The 20,880-nt window shown below is 44.9% G+C and overlaps 1 protein-coding gene across 1 annotated transcript in view; it reads right to left on the reverse strand.

Annotated features, from left to right (window-relative positions):
• Nucleotides 1–16,206: 16,206 nt before the first annotated feature.
• Nucleotides 16,207–20,880, reverse strand: part of LOC119455120 (uncharacterized) — a 43,451-nt gene continuing 38,777 nt past the window's right edge. The window contains exons 2-6 of the mRNA XM_037716596.2: nucleotides 19,947–20,261; nucleotides 19,363–19,614; nucleotides 17,613–17,770; nucleotides 16,628–16,751; nucleotides 16,207–16,415 (exon numbers count right to left, since the gene is read on the reverse strand). Of these exons, the coding sequence (XP_037572524.2) occupies nucleotides 17,667–17,770; nucleotides 19,363–19,614; nucleotides 19,947–20,261 (671 nt within the window). The 3' untranslated portion in view covers nucleotides 16,207–16,415; nucleotides 16,628–16,751; nucleotides 17,613–17,666. The remainder of the gene's footprint in view (nucleotides 16,416–16,627; nucleotides 16,752–17,612; nucleotides 17,771–19,362; nucleotides 19,615–19,946; nucleotides 20,262–20,880) is intronic.

Consider the following 20,880-nt stretch of genomic DNA (forward strand, 5'->3'; position numbering starts at 1 on the left):
ACCACTTGTGAGTGAATATTGCGTTATATGCGGAAACGGGAAAAACATCCATCCCTCCTGCATAATTCAGCTTAAGTCAGTTATGTAGACGGAATCAACTTTCCCCCGTTTGCGTTTATGTACGCCTGTTGTCTAAAATGTGCGCTGTGCTCCGATTTCTGCGTCTGGTGTGATGGAACCCGCTTCTAGCTATGGTGTGTCTGTGCGTGCATTACGCAACATGTATGTTAAGTGCGAAGCATTTTAGGGGCCAGGGCTCTCAGCGTGTAATGTGATCTCATGTCGTCTTGGCCACGCGCGAAAACAGGGTCAGAACAAGTGCAGAATTGATCAAAACCGGTTCAAATTAAACTACTATGATTCATAATAATGTAAATGACAGGAATGATTTAGCATTAGGCGCATTAATTAGCAGAAACCCGGGAAAATTGTAAAAAAATATTGTAATGTTATTTCATGTCGTGGCGGTCACGCGCAAAAACAAGTTCTCAAAACAGGGTCAAAACAAGTGCAGAATTGATGAAAACCGATTGAAAATCAACTAACGTGATTCAGAATAATATAAAAAATAAGAATACTCATGAATTATTCGAATTAATTTACAGAAATTTGTTAATATCTCTTCTATCATCAGCAAGGGCGTGGCTCCATGTGCGTGGCGGTTTCCCACCAGTTGTGCCTTAGCACAGGTGTCAAAACGGATGATGGATTGCTAATTAACCCAAGTTAAACACAGGATAAAACAAGATAAACGCAAGGAAAACTCAAGGGAAACTCTGGTGAATTACTGCTTCGCACTTCCCTAGCTTTCAGGTTGCATTACCGCCGAGTTTACCAAGGCCACTGTCCCGGACCGGTACCCAATTTCGTTAACTTAGTAAGTACCAAAATTGGCATAGTATGGGAAGAGTGTATGACGAGCATAAACTATAGGTCATGACATGAATATCATGACATGCCTGTAATGTAGGTTATGAAACAGCCGCCCAAAATGACAATGGCACAGCGAAAAATGATTAGCACTCAAAAACCACTGAAATGGGTTCGGACGTGGGTACTAAGTGAAGGAAACACTAAAGGATGATGGTAGAAGTCAGTCATCAGCATGACTCAGCAAAAATGCCAATGACTAAGTGAAAAACGATTAACACTCAAAAGCAACTAAAATGGGCTCGGACGGGGCTACTGGGCTACTAAGCGAAAAAAAATTAAATTTAAATTATGGGGTTTTACGTGCCAAAACCAGTTCTGATTATGAGGCACGCCGTAGTGGGGGACTCCGGAAATTTGGACCACCTGGGGTTTTTTAACGTGCACCTAAATCTAAGTACACGGGTGTTTTCGCATTTCGCCCCCATCGAAATGCGGCCGCCGTGGCCGGGATTCGATCCCGCGACCTCGTGCTCAGCAGCTCTACTAAGCGAAGGAAACACTAAAGGATGGTGGTAAAAGTCATAGTCATGAGCATGACTAAGTCATGATTTAAGGTATCTTAGGCGTAGCGAAAGGGGCTCCTGAGGACTCATGACATAAATGTCATGACATGCGTGTCATGTAGGTCATGAAACAGCCGCCTACTTCTTGGTGCTATCATGGTCATTTTGTTAACTTGATACATTGCTTCGCATAAGATCGATTCCCACAGGGCGTGGGATCTGCTGCCTTTTTCTTCATCTCTACGACTATCCATATATAAGAGATCTTCGCGGCATCGTGTACGTGTTTGGAACTCGGCATAGGTGTAGAGTATATAAGTAGAGAGTCAGTACAGTGGTCGGTGTAACTTCTCTTCGCCTTTATCCGTGTATGTTCAAGGTTATATAAGGCTATATGCCGGCTTAACTTTATTTAGCGAACTCCGCTTCAGATTTTTGGAACCTGTCATGTTTCTCCTAGTGCTATAATACTTATCTACTATTATATCACTTTAGGAAGGGAGTACCCGTCACCATTTTGGTGACTAAATCTTTTTTGTATTGCTTTAAAATATGCTGCACAACCCGAATTGCTGAGACGTAAGCGTGGCAAACGTTTGCCTGTTCTACTCGCTCTCAGAAACGGTTCTCCTGAAATTGCCACGTATGCGAGCTGTGTTCAAAAAGAAACCGAACTTTTGCTATATAAGCAATAAAGATGCTATATAACATCTTTATTGCTTATGGCACAACATTGTAAGCACTGTCCCCCTCAATATAGCCCCCTCTACTGGCGATAGACTGTTCCCATCCTTTCTTCCATTTTCCGGAAAGCCTCATGGAACGCACTTTCTGGGATTGCACGCCGGTCTCTTGTCGCATTGTCCTGAATCTCCTCTATTATTCGGAAACGACGTCATTTCAACGTGGTTTAAAGTCTGGGAGATAGCAAAATGTCTGCTGGGGCTAGGTCCGAATAATACGGTGGATGGGGCACAACGGGAGTGGAAAGTTTTGCTAGATAGCTGCGGACAAGGAGTGACGTGTGAGCCAGCGCATTTTCATGGTGGAACATCCAAGTCAGGTTTTCCCACAATTCAGGCCTCTTACTACGCACAGCATTCCTCAAACGCACTGTAATTCCCTCGTAGACTTCCTTGTTTACCATCTAATCACGCGGAACAAATTCCTGAGTGACCAGGCCTTTGCAGTCAAAAAACACAACCGACATCACCTTGATCTTTGACCGACTCAGGCGCACTTTTTTTCGACGAGGAGACCCATTGTCCATCCACTGCGACGACTGCACCAAAGTTTCAATATCATAGCCATAAACCCATGTCTCATCGCCTGTTATGATGTTCTTAAGGAAGTTTTCATTGTCACTGGCAGTGGCAAGCAGTTCCTGGCTGATTTCAACACGGGTCTGTTTCTGATCGTCAGTCAACAAACGCGCACAAATTTTGAACTGACACGACGCATCTCTAGCTTGTAACCCAAAATTTGATGGCATAATCCTACGAAGATGCCCACTTCGTCAGCAACTTCTCGAACAGTTAGACAACGATTTCCACGAATCACAGCACGAAATTTCTCGACATGGTCATTATCTGTCGATGTGGAAGTTCGCCCAGGCTTGGGATCGTCACCGGCCAATATTATCCCGTGTTCAGAATGCTTAAACCACTAATAGCACCAGGTGCAAATCATACAGTCCTCCCCGTGTGCTTGGCTAGGCAAGTTAAATGTCCCTGTGAAAGTTTTGCCTAGTTCGTAGCAAAATTTCACACACGCTTCGTTCTTCAAACTCTTTCATTGTCACTGTGGCACTAATCCGACAAACAGTTTGAGCCCATGCTCACTTCAGCGGCTGCAGCTCGCCAATTAACGGTCAGAGTGAAACGCGGAAAATGGCAGTTTGTTGTCTAAACCTGCCACTACGTGCGCTCAGTAACCGCAGCGCGCTCCATCTGCCGGTCGGCGCGCCATTTAAAAAGTTCGGTTTCTTTTTGAACACACCTCATATTTTCAACATTCGCTTAGTCTTCAAAAAAAAAAAATGAATCACCCCGCCAACACAGTATGAGCTTTTTGAACACGCTCCTTGTTCTACATAGATACAGAGACGCATAGGCGGACGCCTTTAACGTGCGGAACACGTTCTAGAGAGTACCCGGTTGTATTTTTTTGTGCAACTAGAAGGTCTGTAACGGCGTAGTCAGGAGACACGATATATTGTAACTGACTTAGTCCTCAAAGCGAACACGTTTCACTAATCCGATGACATTTCTGTAATTCTGTTAATATCGTACCTTGTCCCACACGCGAGTTCTGGCAGGTGGTACACTTATAAGCTTAAGCGAGCGAGTTCTTCTCTCGCAGAAGCGGTACTCTTTGGCATTAAAATTCAGTGAGATCTGCTGAGAGAACCTAAAGTTTCTCCTGTTTATGGCTCCCATGCTGCAATCCCCTAGCGACATTTGCTATTCGTAACGAATCTGGCAAAAAGAAAGAGAGCTAGAATTCACTTTTTTGTTATTGGTGATTAGCTTAAAGTACATAGAAGATGCCTAACTGCCATGCCTATGTTATAATAGTTAAGAAAAAACAGTGTCAGTTCGGTCGTAACCCACGCTAGAAAATACGATAGACGGGCAAGACAAAAAAAAAAACATGAATGTCATATTTTTTCGTATTCTGAGTGCCGCGGATTCTATGGCGGAAATCAATGTCAACAGATATTTAAAACACCTACAAATTTGGTCTTGAGCTCGAGCGAGGGTTTTATTCCAGTCGCCCCTTCTTACACGACTCCCACCGGTCATTCCTGCAGCCAGAATTACTAATTATCAGGTCATATCGGTAGAAAAGAGGAGTGTTCCCATTCTCCATATTACGAGGCGGCAAGACAAATATTAGCCAAGCGCCATGCACGTGCTCGGTATAGTCAGTGCAGTGCTGTCATTCCTAGAGTAAAGATATACTCCACTCTTCGTGCAAGGAACATGGGCGATTCATTAGCGACGTCAACAATTTCCCGCTAAGATGGTGCACTTTCCCCAAACAATTGTGCGAACGACTTCGCACTCAAACGTGTTTTTGATTCCAGGTCCGTGTTGCACCCGTCCTGATGGCGTTGTACTCTTCCTTTATCTTTTATCTTCCGCCTTTTCGCCTGCTCCAGTGCAGGGTGGCAAGTCGGATATTCTGTCCTGATTAACCTCCCAGCGTTTCCCTCGGAAGGTGCGTTCACACCGGCGATCGACGGGACCGTCCCCAACTAGCGACTGGCGACCGACAAGTGCAACCTGCCCTTCGCCACACGGAAATGTATCGCGTGTATGATTGATGCCGTTCACCTTTGTTCGCACCATCATCGCCACGTTAAAAAAGCGTCTGCGTATATGCAGCCGTGCTTCTCCTGCGCTGCTGATTGGTTCAGTAGGTTTCTACAAAATCGAGCAGCCCGAGTGACTTACCCAAAACGGTCGCTTTTCGAGCAAAGCGACCATTTGTGACCAATTTGGTCGTGCCACCTCTACAAGTCGACGGTGTGATTAAGACCTTACTTGTCTTGTATTGCTCCCGCCGATGCTGGCAACACAATCTCAACGAAAGTGACCTTGTTCGCGGCGTTCTGAGAAAGTAAATTATACTTTCATTGTAGACGGGAAAGTCGAGAGATCAGTAATGCACTTACCAATTAAGGCTCTCCAATTCTCGTTTTAGCCGCGAGTATTCATCTACCAAGACATAAATCAGCATAATATATTGCGCGAGATACATGGCACACCATACTGAAACCATTAACTTCCAATGGCCGGGGCTGTAGTAATCCTACTCAGGCCGCCAACCATTTACGCTTCGGAAGCTTCAATTAGAACTGCTTCAGCTAAATATGCAAGGCTGTTTCACGACTTTCTCTATATTTGCCTGTTAACTGCTTCATCGAAATGAAGCTCGTTTCTCTTGTGGTCATGATGCAATTACTTGCTGCCGTGCGTTGCTCCGAGTTCAAAGCAGGTCTCGATAATTAGACCATAAATCATGGGTAATTCAGTTGAGCTTGTCTTCCGTGCAAACTAGAAAATTAAGAACAGCAATGGGTTAAACGTCAAAAAATTGAGATTTGGCATAAAAAGCAAGAGAGCGCACAAATGTGGATGTGGAAGAAGATACTGTAGTGAGCAACCTTTTGTCTCGACTGGAGAGGCTGCTCGCAAAGAGAAATAAGAGTGGCTAGCTAATGTTTCACCGTTACTATAGATGGATTAGCGAAAGCGTTGAAATAATCGTAGCACCAAGAGGGGCACAATGTCAGCTTAATTAAGCTTAATTGAGCTAGTTTACTTGCAATGCTGATTATAAATAAATATATATATATATATATATATATATATATATATATATATTTAAAACACCACACAAATGCTGTTATTTTACTAACATTTCGGCCGGACTACTAGCCAAAACGTAAGTAAAGTAATCGTATTTTGGATGTTGTTCACCGCGCGACTATTTTGCCATGACTGTTGCTCCCGCTCTGCGCACACTTCTAATATATATATATATATATATATATATATATATATATATATACATACACCGGGTGTGTTATTTGGACGGCGTAATTTTTTTTATAAATCGCCTGTGTCCGATAGCCTAGTCCTAATCCTTCATCTAAATTACTCGCTGAGGCGGCTGCTACTTCTACGGGGAAATAAAATGCCGGAAAAATAATTAACATACTTACTTTCACTACTTAATTATTTTACGCCACATATATAAATATACCAATTATAGCCGGTGAGTTCGCAAGGCGTATCCACTTGGAACAAATTCTCTGGACTGCACCACTTTCGAGATATTAATTTTCCAAGTGTCCGATGAAATTCATTGGTGCTCGAATTACTTTGGTGTTTCAATGCATAAAACAGTGTTGTATGATACGATGCGTTTTCTTACATGCGCATTTGTAACCCTCGAATACACATACACTTTGATCATGTTACTACTTTGTCAACATTCATGACTGACCATAAATATTGAGTAAAAAAGATCGCCTGCCCGCACATCTGCCAGGAAATTGTACTTCCCTTAAAAGCGACTACCGGTATTTGAAGAACAAAAGGAGAAAAAAAATTATCTTGCGCTTGCGGGTTTACATGCGAGAAAGAGTGATTTCTTCAGAAACAAAGCACGAGGTGTCGGGAAAACTGCCACTTTGTTTCAAAATTTTCTGGCAAGAACCCATTTTGCAAAAAAAAATAAAAATAGAAATTAATGATTGATAGCGTCTGCGCATGCACAACTTACGCTGCCCGCGAAAGCTCAGAATAATAATGTGGTGCGAAATCTTGTATATGTCGACGCTTTCGACAATTTATCTTCGCTGTACAACAAAGGCTGTTATCGCGGAATAAGCAAACTTTCTGCATGCGTGCACTCAATGATCTGGGCACGAAAACGGACGCAAAAGATGGCGTCATTGCGTTTGCGCTCCACCAACACCAGGGTTTTCTCGCTTGAGTAGAGAGGAACAAAAAAAAAGAGCACCCCCCCCCCCCCCCTTGTTTCATACGAACAAAGAAATCCCAACCCGAGGAAGCGTGCAATGGTCACGTGTTCGCCATCGGGGGCAGAGAACTGAAGGCAAAGAACCATGCGATTGGGCGATGCTAAAACACGTAATTTTCCACTTCGTTTGCAAGTGCGCTTCAAGAAATGCTTGCTTTCCAGAACGCGTGCCTTTCGCACCACTTCAGAGGGTGCTGTTAAAGGAGGCCATGGCCACACGCACTGTGAAAAATACTAAACTCTATATTACAAACGTTGACGAGACAGTAACGAGACAAAACTGGTAATAACATTACACTCATTTCTCTGGCTGAAATTTGAGGAATGTTACCAGAGGAAATGAAAGCAGACGTCAATTTAAATTAAAAATTAAATTATGTGCCTCCTTCTCAGGACCTAAATAAAGTGTTTACTACTACTACTATGTGGTTTTACGTGCCAAAACCACGATCTGATTATGAGGCACGCCGTAGTGGGGGACTCCGGAAATTTGGACCACCTCGGGTTCTTTAACGTGCACCTAAATCTAAGTACACGGGTGTTTTCGCATTTCGCCCCCATCGAAATGCTGCCGCCGTAGCCGGGATTCGATCCCGGCTGCCGCCGTAGCCGAGATTCGATCCCGTGACCTCGTGCTCAGCAGCCCCACACCATAGCCACTGAGCAACAGACTTCAATTTGTATAGCGCCGATATCGTCAATGCAATTAACAAATTTTACTGCACTTTCGTATATGTCAGAAGTTTTCGTGCTTCAAAGTTCGGCAAAGGTTCCCAGCTTGTGTCGTCACGCAATTTGGAATGCAATGTAATCTTCCATGATTGGTAAGTCTTTAACTAGTAGCGAGCAGGAGTGGTCCAAATCCGTGACGGAACGAGAACCTTGTGTTGGAAGGTCAAAGTGGCATCGCCACCTTTCGTTTCAGCGTCGCCTTCAATCTTACCAAGCCTTCGCTCTGCTTCTTGGCTACAAGGGCCGTGTAGTCCAAAACATTAGGTTACATTAATTTTCTCTGCGAGCATCCTTAGTAACGCGGGACAATGCGAATAAAATTCAGTTTTCACCACCTGAGCTTCAGTATCACCAATTCGTGCGCAAGCAGCTTTTTAATCACTTAATCTTACTTTTTTTCAATCCATAATGACATAAACGCAAACACATGTCCGAACAATAGCGAAAGGCTAGTTAATGGTCTGATCAGACAGTGACACAGGCACCCTCTGTATTTGTGACAACGAACATAAAACCAATAACAAAGTTATGAAAAAGCTACATCAATCAGAAAAGTTGTTCTTGATATATAATGAATAACAACAATTCGAATGTGAAATAATTTATAAATTAAAGCATCTTTACGCATGAAGAACGATTCACTCCTACATGATAACACCGTAAAAAGTGTGCACACGAAAGTAAAACCGAAATTAAAATGAAATGGCCGCGCTAGGGAGGAATTAGTAATCAAAAAGCATTTCTTTACAACAATATTGATGATTGAAGTTATATTTTTCTAAAGATAGGCGTTGATGTAGTTTTACTACATCAACGTCTCCAATGCCAACGTCTCGCAATGTCTCCAAAGATGGAGACATTGCGATAACACGAACGAGATAGTGAAGCATTAAGTAAAGGACTAAGGGCAGTCGGCGAAGTCGTCTGCGTGCCTGCAGCCTTTACTACGCTTGTACGCCAAGGCGTCGAGCAAGTAAAATGTACTTCAGAACATGCCACCGCTTTCTTTCAGTGATCTTGCCAACGAAGACGGACTCGGTATGCTGATAAGAGCAGCGTATGATTGTCACGTGTTTCATTTGGTGTCTCGTAGTGAAGTTTTCAAAGCAGCGACATACAGTATATACGTGTATTTGAATGACGACCGTATCACTGCCATGAACACAATGCATGAAAATCTGGCGCGCTTGTAAGATATTGTATTGGATACTATAAATATTAGCAATGCTAAAGTACTCTAAAGTCTACAGAAAAAGAAAAGAACAGCACTCTAGAGTGCACTATCCTGACTTGAGAAACAACATCTCTGTATTCTGCAGCCTAAACGAGCGCCGACTCGCTCACGTTCGAATAGATTATCAATGCCAAAAAATAGAAAAAAGAATGGCATCGCTTAGCTCCCGCGCTAACGGGTCTTCGCGATAGAAGGGTCCAGTGGCGACCAAAGCAAACTGTGACTGAGAGCCGAACGTGCTAACCTAGTATAAACTAGGTTAGCACGACCAACCCCGTTTTTTTTATCCCTCCTTGCTTTGATTCGATTCACGGCCTACCGGCGCCAAATTGAGATTTATTGGCAAGAGAAGAACCAGGTCCCTTCAGTACGTGAGCTCCAATCCCGCCCGAAAGACACCGCGAGCCTTGGTGGCCACTGATGCTTCTTGGAAGACGAGGCGGTCCCTTGCGAGCCTTCGCGGAGAAAGCAATCACTGAAAGAGACGACGTGAACGAAGAAGAGCGCGCGGGGGAGCGATCTACACACGTAGCGCTCTAAATGGCAACAGTAAAGCTCTCCTGTCACCCATCAGTCATTTACTGCAGGATCGCAAAACAGGAACGAAATCACGCCGTAGTATCCCCAAAACTTATAAACAAGGATTTTGCTTGAGCAATAACTTTCTATCATTCGCCCCTTTTTTATGCTTTGGCGCGTAAAGAGTTTACAAAGATGTCAAAGTATAGACTACTTTCCCGCTTATTTTTGCTTCGCGTGCACCTATTGCTTTGCCTAACTAAATGAGAGGCTGCCACGAGTGCATTGCCCAGAAGCATCATTCTAAAGTTTGTCCTGAAAGAATATGAATTATAGGTAAGTCTCTACTTCCAGGACAGGGGAGGCTTGGGTTGAGCGTCGAAACTGCCGTGAGATCCAGAAAGCTAATACCAGAATTCTGTCATTGATTAACGAAGCAGGAAAAAGCGGCGTGCAGAAAAAAAAAAGAGTCCAACAATACCTTGATGTTTCTCTGCTCCTCACCGTTCATGAAGAGTGAACTCGGCCAAAAAATGTTTGGTCCCGCTTTGCAGATCCTAAACGTGTTGCCGGGAGTTACGACAAGGAACGAAGTTCCTTGTGCCAGATAGTGTCAAACCCAGCTCGGTGAGTTACGTGGCAGTTAAGCTCAACTGGTGGCACTGCCATCGCGAATGCGTCTCGGGGATCGCCTTGTGGGCGGATGACAGCGATAACGCTGCCGCTATAAAATTTAAATCAAACCCTCACCACACGTACCTCTTTGCCTCTAAACTCGCCTTTTTGCATCGTGATGGCAGTGTCCATTGTCGCATCACCGATAAAGGCTGGAATAGTTGACATTACACAGCTTTAGCAGAGCGCCGCTTATGCTCCGTTCTGCTCATATTACATGCTCTGAGATACTGCAGGGAACTGCGTAGATTTCGCATTTATAAGTGCGTCTTGCCGAGACGCGAGCTACGCGCTATCAACTCGGCTGCAAAACGGCTATAAGGCTCTGTTATACTCCGACGTTCACAACGCGCGCGCGCGCCGGCGTTCGTTTCGTCGCGCATAGCCTCCTCTATAGAGGAGGCTATGCGTCGCGTCACGTCGGCGAAGACACGCCAGGCGCAAATCCGCCTGCCCTATAGTCAGTCCAACGCGACGCGGCCCGACGCAGCGGCCGGAGCCAAAGCAGCGCATGCTCAGTAGAGCAGAGCGCGGAAAGCGAGTGCCGCGCGGGAAGAAACGCGGACGCGCTGCAGTCTGGGTAACGTCGTCGGCGCGAAATGCAGCATGTTGCATTTCGCGCCGGCTGCCGCTGGGCCGCGCCGACGGACGCTGGCCGCGTCAGTCGCGCCTCGCGTCAGACTATAGAGCGCTCGCGTTTTGCTAGCGTAGCGTCGCTGTGCCCAGCGTGCGCGCCTTTGACGTTACGTCGGAGTATATCGAGCCCATAATTAGAAGCCAAGTAGACACGCTGTCACGTTCCGCACAGTCGGATTTGTAGCGGAGCGAGGGATGCGGTGTTCGTTCCGCTGCCGGTATGAGCGTTGTGCGCAAGCGCAATAGCGTTCCCGCTAAGCGGCTGTGTGGCATTTGCTAGCATATGCCGGTCTGAGCGGAGCAGACAGCTAGAACACTTACTGCGAAGCATTGGAATACCTCGAATGGTTATCACTTCCATCGTTGCTTCACGCATTGCAGAAACTTGAAAGCCGGCGGCAATGCGAAAGATTTTAACTTGGGTATGTTTTTTCGTTTACCTAGACTTGCGGTAAAGGGCTACACCTAAAGCCCCTATATATATAGGGGCTTTAGCTACACCATATCGCCCCAAGTTTGGTTTGAGCCTACAGACCATGCTTTCTTGTTGTCGCTCGTGCCCATTATTTGCGACATTTGTAACGAAAAAAAAAAACAATTGCGTCGTACTGCTTGTTGCTTCCATATGCTCTGCGCAAATGCCTTTCTCGCTTCCTATCAAAGAAATATTCGTTCAGGCTGAGCTGAAGACCGTACCGTTTACAGACTACGCCAGAGAGACCATGACTGCGTCATCATCACTGCAGAATGCCGCAGGCGCGCTCGTAAGCTGGTGGCCCAGTAGTCTGTTTAGCAAGTCATGCGTCAGAATCAATTTCATTGATTCGTGGGTTTAGCTTCTCAAAGCAACACTGGGGAGTGGAGAGCCTCGGATGAATTTTGAGCACCTTCGGTTCCTCAACGTGCACCCAAATCATGCTGCACGTGCGTGTTTCGCATTTCGCCTCCATAGAAAGGCGGCCACCGTGGTCAAAAATCAAACCCGCGACCTTCGGGCTCAGGAGGACAACACCATAGCCACTGCAGCACCGCGGTGGTTGGTCATGCGTAGGAGGGCAAGAGGACTGATGGCGTGCCGAGTACTTACTTGCCTTTTGTTTTGCAGCTGAGTAAACGTGCGCTTTAACATCAGAGAGCACGCAACTGCAACGAGGTGCGGCGGCCTATCGTAATGCACGCTATTCTAGTCTTTATTATTTTTTAACAAGCTAGTGCAATGAACATGTGAAGGAGTTCTTGTAATTATTCTTATTACAGAAAAGGAGGCGGTGACAAAAGCAATAAAAGTAGAGCCATCGAGGCTGTAATCGGATTAGTGTGTCAAAATGTGCTTATACTTTGAAGGGATGCGCTAAATAAAGTATGTGCCTTTAAGCGTAAGTTCTCAACAAAATAAAAAGCAAGAAAAAGCAATAAAACGGTGCATAATCCTCACGGACCGAAAGAACATCTAACCTACGCAGTAGTGTTATTCTTTCTTTTTTTCCAGACGAGAATGACGTTTCCGTAAAGCGCTTTCGAATAGAGTTTCCGACACTTAGAGGGCTCGCGCAGTGGGCGCAAAAAGCCATTCGGTTTCCCGAAATGCATTTGTCTGGTATCACACCCATTGGAGTGCGTAATACTTTAAACCAGTCCATTATTCTCGATAAGCCTCAGACCGTGTTGCTCGTCCCAGCTACTCTGACAGAATGCATTTCAACGCATGCTTTGAACCAAACGCCTTTATCGGTGTGTATTTCTGAGAATGACCGCTTCAGCTCCGCTCCTACCATTTGGTAGGTCGGCAGACGATGCTATATGTAATAAAGCAAAAATAAAAATAAAAAAGAACTCACGTTTGCATTTGATCTGGTAGGCATTCTAATATGTGCGCTTTACCTGAAACTTCGTTGAGCAAGACGTGAGAACAAGAGTAACAGAAAGTATATTGAGAACTGCTGTACCTCATGTAATAATCTTGTGTAAGAATATTGTTTTTTCTTTACTGAATTGCACCTTTGTGTTTTGGTGTAGTTAACTTTAGTTTTGTACCTGTAGCAGAAATTAATTGACAGTTAAGCCCTTCTATAGACCTACACACTTTTGTCACAGGTGCCTAACCAGTAAACTGCGAAGCAAACATTGCTCCTCTTGAGAGTGAGCCAAAGATTGCCAGCAGCAGCTAGACACAGCTGTGAACCACATAGCATCTATATCAGCACCTTGAACATTGCAGCTTCTGTAGTATTACTATTTTTAACAACCCTTGAGGAATAATTTAAGAAGGTTGTCGGAAGGCTGCTATAGAAATAACACCAATTTTATGCCAGAATGTGAAGTTTATGCGGGCAAACAGACAATTACGCACCTTCTGTGACTGTGCTCGTTTCACTGCCCCAAGAAAAGCTGTCTGCACCACGCATAACAAGCTTGACAACAATCCCCTTACGAAAAACAGAATGGTTGGCACTTATTAATGTTTTAGCGTAGAAACTGCAAAAAGCAAATCTACAAAAAGGCGCTATAGCGCCTGTTCCATTCTTGTCCCTAGGTGTTGTTTTCATGTTATTTTAGATCCTGCGCTAGAACATTAATAAGTATGGATTACCAACTAGCCCGAACCAGCGCTTTGCTCAGAATGATTCGACTCTGCAGGGTGCCCGCCGACATCAGCCTGAGTTGCTCTAAAAGAGCTACAGTGTTTTCAAAAGCAACGAAGTTTATTGACAAAGTGTAGTCGCGGTGTGTTAGCTTCGCTGTGTTTGTGCGGACATATTTCCTAATATATTATCTTCTTGTTTCCTCATCTTTCCTGTCCTTTCCCCATCCTGTAGGGCAAAGTAGCCAAACGGACAATTAGTCTGGTTGACCTCTCAGCCCTACATCTCTGCTTTTCTCTCTCTCACCAATTTTGTACTAAAATTAGAGCACATTTAACGGTTGCGTCCGCCTGTTAGACATATGTTAAAGGCATTTTCCCACTCGAAATAGAATGGCTTTGTAGAAATGTGCTGCTGTTCATTTCACCTCAGCAGCGAAGTTCGGGAGTCATCTCGGTGGTCTTCAGCTTGATATTAGATGTCGAGGATTAAGGCCATGTCTATGGTAATACGAGCCCAGTAATCACAATGCCACGTTGCTGGCTTGCATTGGCGTTGCTTCAGGCAGCCTACCTCAGCAGTGCACTCGTCATCTTTCGTAGTAGCTGGCACCTTGAAACGGTTGAAGCAGTCACTGACTTAAGCCAAAGTCTTAATTTTAACAGATGCAATGGTGCGAAATAAACTAGGACATAAAGGCAGATGTCCCCTCGTTCTACGCACCATCTTCAAAATGGATACAGTGCACATTACAAGATCTAGACACGCCTGTGGTGTGCACTCTATTTGTCATCGAGCTCTGGTTTACCTCGCGTCATTGTGCATGGTATAATTAAACCGCTATTATAGGCGAAGATTCAGTACTATTTCGAAACGCCTAAAGACGCAGACATGAAAATCATGAAATCTTCTGACCCGTCCTGCTCCCCTTTGCTCGCAGGCGCTCACGTCTTCAGACGATTGACGCGCTCATTCATGTTCAGAAACATACGAACATGCCAGATCGCATGCATAAATTTTTATCCAATTCTAAACGCATCCATGGCAATCGACCTTATCCCGCAGAGGCTATATGGAAACCTCAGAGTTTCAGTTTTTATTCAGGAATTGTTAGCCGCAGGGAGCTAGAACCTAATTTAGAAGTAAAACGGTGCATCGACGCCATATAGGCAACGGACCGAGTTTGTTAGTACAACTAAAAGAAACGTCGGGCTGAAGACCTACAAAACGAGCAAGAAATGCTATGGAGGCGACTGTCGAGCAGACTGGGACCATGGCTAAGGCCGTATGACTCACACATCTATCACCAATAGCAGCGTAAACAACGGACAGGGACAAAGCGGAGACCACACAATTGCGCCGTGTCACCTCTTCTTGTCTGTACCCGTTCTTTTCACGCATAAATGGTTGACGTAATCCAACTCGCTCAGTTCTGTATTCTGGCACGCCTGTTTAGGATTACTTTCATTCCTCCTCTAGCTCTCACCAGCCTCAGTGTCTGCGCTCACTTTGTTTGGTTCAAAAATCGAATAGTTCTATTTTTACCCATCAAAGTCGAGGAGTCAAAATGTTGTAGGTGAATTTAGACAAGCTGTAAACTAAAAGCGTCCCTTTATAAAACAATAACATTGCTTGGACCGTGGTGAGCAAGTCTTCGAGCGCCGCGGAATACGAACCTATTTTGAAAGGTCTCTATAGTTGACATAATATTAGACCAGTGTTGGTAATAAGTAGGCCCTGTACAGTATTGCATGAAGTTAAGCGCTTATGCTTTGCACTGTAAAGGGTGCATTGATGTATTTAGACCATCCATTTAGTATTTGGGGCCCACTTTCACCAATGGTTTAGGATTGAAAAGTGTGTTTATAATTCAGTTAGCGGCATGGACAGATGTCAAGTGAGCTCTCCGCTGTGGCGTTGTTATCTTTCTTTTTTTCTGATTGTTGTTCATTGGTTTATTTATTTTAATATTGCCTTTCTTTCAGTTTTTCTTATATCACACTGATAATCGGAGTAGCCGAGGTACCGTTTACCTCATTCTCGCCACAGCAACCCGCGTATAACAGAACATAGGAGAGGTCATGATGAAACCACAAAGCGGTGGTTTACAGTCACCGCATGGATACGCATACGAATGGGCCATTGGGCGAGTCTCCATGGCTAGCATGAGAGCGAAATTCGATCACATGGAAGTTTCTTCGCATGTGAAGGTATGTCCTATGCCCCATATTGCATGCTGCAGATCGTAAAACACCACTGTAGGCAGGCTGCTGGTTTGCATGAATCAATGTATGGAAAGATCTGTGGTGCAAACTTAGACCACCAATGAGAGTCGAGCTAGCGGCTCTTACACAAAGCCACATTAGAGGTGCAGTGCGCCAACGACTAGGTAACATGACAAAATGGTGTTGAAAATATTCCAAGTCAGTTGGACGAGGACAGGAGGGACCAATCGAGGAACGTAGTTCGCCGTCTCCACAGCCATAAAGATGTTGCAAGCCGGTGTAGATCCAGCACCTGCGTGCATTAATCGCATCACAACGTCCTCGTACAGGCAGATGCGCAGCGTAAGGTGCAATCCTCGGGCGAGGAAGGGTTTCGTTTCTTGCAAGCCATGTTTGCGATGGACGTTTCGGGAACAGTAGTAATTTGTCAGCGGCCGCAAAGGGCGGTCTCAGGCTGCATCTTCCTGCCTGAATCTGTTCTGGAGAAGAAGCACGTTGGGCCATCGTAGCTACACAAAAATTTGCACAGAAACGTTTAGGTGACGTAAAGAAATCAGGGCAATGAGACATGACACTGTTTTTTTTACTAAATTGATTGTTTTTATTCTCCGAACATAGAGCAGCTGGCACTGCATAATGTTTCAACTCCACGGTACAGCGCCGGGTAGTGTGCCGAGCTTCAGTCACATTTTGTGTATTCCTACCCGTTATGCACACAATGGCGCTCACAGTCAGCAGAAAAACGCCTCACAGCCCTGGTCTACAATGCCATAACTCACACAAATGCCTAAGTAAAGCTCTTTAAAACTTGCACCACCAACTGAAAATAAAAGAAGGGAGGAAAGGTAAGATAACTTTCTCAATAAATGTCCTCAGCATAATGAAGTATTAGCAACATTATAATCTTAGAACAGCCACGGATAGCTAACGTCACTAACGGTGGAGAGAAATGAAGTTAACTGCACTGACAATTCGCACTGCGACGGGCACGTTAGCATGAACGATCCGAGAAGCTAAACATAAAACACCCACCTTGCTAACCACAGCGTTGAAGGCAGTAATAAAGATTTGCGGATGGGCCAGCATATAACCATGTGGGTCCCCGGGTCAACTGATGGCCAATACGTAAACTAAGGCACGAGCAGATACCAGGCGACTGAAAAAGAACAAAGTACAGGTGAAGCTGCTTGAACGTTTCGGAACATCGGTCGTACGCGCTCGAGTTCGCAGCACACTCAGGTGGAAATACGCGCATATAGAAACGAATGCAACTTAAGTGATTGAAAACTAAGTGAACTGGAGCGTCATTTTTCCTTTTTATCAAGTGCGACAATTATTGCAGGAGTAATGATAAACAGGAGCGACATTTGGCTCTCTTTTTTGAGCAATTATGAACAAACCAAAAGGTTTCCCCAAAGACAAACTAAGTATCAATTAATCAATTTTTAAAATTTTATATGCACTCAAACAAAGGCATTGCACCGCGGGGTAGGTTACGAATCCCGTAACAATGGTGAAAATCATCAATATATACAATCGTAAGAATAAATGAAAAAAGAAAAAGGAAAAAGAGTGGGAGGACAGATGAAAACATGCAAGTTCCGATCGTCGGCCAGATTTCTTATCTCAGCATAAGGTAACTTGTGATTTTATTTATTTATTTGCAAAAACTACCACATTTATTTGGCAGCCAAGCAATGATGGTACATGACATAAGAAAGAAATAGGACAGCTTTCACAAAGCAAAATGTTGAAAGAAGGTTCAAACAAAGAAAAAAAAGGAAGAATAAGGCAAACATACTTATTTAGTATACATACGCAACTTCATGGAACAACGGCGCCAAATAAAAATGACGTAAACTGAAGAAAACAAACCAGCAAGTGCTTGTAAAGAGCTAAGATCACTGGTGCGGTGACATTTGAAAAGATAGAACCTCATAGAATTGGTACGAAAGAAACCTCACGCTTCGCTCATAAGTGCCTTAGATTTGCAAGGAACCTAGCTTTTATGTCTCACCTGTTTCCTCGACCTCCATCCAGCATGTCCTGAGCACGTTTAAAAGGAATGGCTCTATACCGAAGACGGGATAAGGTGGAGGGACAGTAGCACGGGCAGTGTTGTCATCAAGGCAGTGAAGAAGCGGTTGAATACAACGGTGGCTTGGCAGCTCATCTCTGGAAAAGAAAAGGAGGAATATGAAATGAAATTTTCGTTTAGTACACATTGAACATATACAAGGAAACTAACCAACAAAAAGATACTGTCTAATACTTTTTTTCACGAGGAACCTGTTTTTATTTGCGCTTCAACACGGAGATGTTAGTATGTGGCTCATTTGTCAAATACGTACAAATGAATTATACCTGTCACAAGCACATGTTCTCGAAGCCAGGGAAACAAAGCAACACTTTCGGCTTGTCAGATCTTGAATGCGTATTTACAGCTCGGTCTAGATTTCGGTGACAGCTCGAATCGTGTCTGGTTCGGCCTGCGTACGTTTGACATATGTTCATAAACTTAACTGGAATACGTTCGGCCTAGATTATATAAGCATCATTTAGGTTCACTAGAAATGCCATTATTCTGTTGTGGAAGGTCCTTTTGAGGGAAGCATAGTGAGGCAGATTTTGTACGTGCGTGGCTTTGGATGCGTGTGCCTTTGGCCTGTTTGCTGCCTGCATTTAGACGGTCCGTAACCTACTGCCCGTACGGTAGCGCAAAGTGACACGCACGACACAACTTCATCGGTAATGCTTAACATTTGCCGCATAGTTGTGCCGTGCGCAGTGCAAAATAAATTTATTACCACAGGCAACCCCGAACTCTATCATCGACTGAGGTCCTGCTATGCAGGGGCCGCATTCACAAAAGCGTTCTTAGGCTAAAAATGTTCGTAGACGGAAGTGTCAGCCAATCGTGGTGTTGGACACATCATTAGTGAAGGTGGCTGGCCAGTGGCAAGGAGCTCTACGAACGAAAACCTTTGCCAATTTGACCCCAAATTTTTACAGCTTAGCTGTATATGTCTATACCCCGGCAAATATTCCGCGTCCGTGCGTGTACACCGTCGCGACGTCAACAAAACATTTTCGTCTGCAGAGCTAGTGTAATGTTGAGTTTTCGCGTAACAGAATTACGCTTTCTCGTATGTTCAAATTATCATCCGATGCTATCATGTCTGACCTAACAAATTTTGTGGCGCACTTTACTTTGAGGAATTGAATTAGTTAAATAACGCACTTGCGCCAGGAGGAGGGTCTACTAGAATGAAGATGTAGGCTGCACTCCGGCACACCTGCGTGCGCGCGTCACCAACGTGTGCACACAATGTATCTGTCCTTGATCGGTCGCGCAGAGTGTGCTGCGACCGTAATCGACATCAGGGAAAATACTGTTAACAAATTACAGTGACGTTCCCTTCGTGAACGCGGGTTACGCACAAGCGTACGGATGTTGCGAACATGCACCACGGCATCGAAGCACCAACGGAAAGGGCGCGAAGGAGGTCGTGGTCGCTACGTTGATCTCGACGGTGTGACGCCTTGTGGTTGTGGCGCTTGTGTAACATCGGCAACAGCTTCGCTGTAAATCCACTTTCACAGGGTGTAATGGAGGCGCAATTTTTTTATGTACACCACGTCTCCCTACCACAATTATTGATTGATACATGCCACTCCGTAACACGTGTGACCAGAGTACATGGCACTCGTTTGTCTGAGCCCTAGTGTACGTATTCGAGCCGTTTTACTCTAGTAAAGGAGCGTACCGCAGATGATGTTCTTTAAGGGCTTTCCAGCTGCTGGAGACTGCTGTCTCCTTGAATAGGTGAACAGCGGCGGCGGCACCACCCAGGCGCCATTTTGACACACCAGCTCCCGAGGTCCCCGTAGCTCGAACCCTTCGAGGCAGTAGTAACGCGTCACAGATCCCTCGGCCGGCGTGCGCCAGCACGTCTCCTCGCCGCTGACGTTGTAGTAGCCGTTCACGATCTCCGGAGGGTCAGGCGAGCACCCTGAGTCTGGGTACGAGAAAATTAACATTCAAGCGCGTTAGAGAGCATGTTCTCGGCCCTATAGCGAACGCTATAACGACGTTGTGGCTGCGAACGGCGACAAGAACAGAACACACATTATAACCTGCAGTGAATATGTAGAACTGTACTCAACGTGCTTCGCGTGCAAGTTCTTTGAGGTCGTACAATAAATCCGAAGCGCACACACGTAATGATTGATTATGCGTTGGAGAGTAAACAAAAGAGCCAAAATACCCCGGGAGTTTCCTCACTGAATCCTTTTTCGCTATAACAAAAAAATAACATCTGGGTTGATCATCTAGGCAAGCGCAACTAACCTCCGAATAGTTTATGCGAGATTCCAGTCCGCCAGTCTGTCCCAAGTACAATGACGTGGCAACGGAAGGTCAGGTTACGGAAGGCGAGCCAGTCTTGCACCTGGAACACGCGATGCAGTCGCACCTCGTACGTCGAGTTGGCCGCTGTCCTTAGGTGGTCGAACGGCATTGTGTTCAAGTACACTCCGGTCTGGTCATTGTACACGCCGCACGCAGGAGATGGCTTGGGGAACATGCCACCACAGTCCAGTTCCACAGTCTCGGTGCACGACACGCGGTCCGAGAATGTAGTCCAGCTGTCTTCCTTGCAGGAGTCTGTGGTACAAGGGACGCGCGGACGATGTCAAGATTAAAAATGTGCGTATGTGTGTATGTGTCTGTAAAGAATATATGAAATCGCTCAACACATGGTTCTAAGAAGACTTTTTGAAAGTCGAGGTAAGGACTTCATCGGGGTACAAAAACGATGGCTCAGCAAAACAGCTCAATAATCAGGGATCATATTCATAAAAAACGCGCTTACGCTATTGAACTATACGCAAACGCAGGTAAGCGCCCATTGTGTTGTCTAATATATTACAATTGAAGATTTATTATTATTATTATTTGATTTGTACACATATACACACAAGGACACAAATGGATTAAGGAAGGAGCAAGCTGACAACTGCCACCGAGAGGGGCACAACGCCTGCCTACTCCTATAGGAGGAGGGAATAGAGGAAATGAAAATATGAGAAAAGAAAAGAGGAAGGAAAGAAATGACGGAGACACGGACAGAACAAATAAAAAAATTAAAAAAAATAAAAACAAAACAAAATACAAATAATGTCTATAAACGGGAGGCCAAGTCAGTGTCCTTCAGAAAACTTAGCAAGGCTCAATGGGCCTGGTCACGTCTTGCAGCGCTCCCCTTTGGAAAAAGGCAATCGTC

Source organism: Dermacentor silvarum, chromosome 6 (assembly GCF_013339745.2).
Source record: "Dermacentor silvarum isolate Dsil-2018 chromosome 6, BIME_Dsil_1.4, whole genome shotgun sequence".
NCBI classification, from domain to species: domain Eukaryota; kingdom Metazoa; phylum Arthropoda; class Arachnida; order Ixodida; family Ixodidae; genus Dermacentor; species Dermacentor silvarum.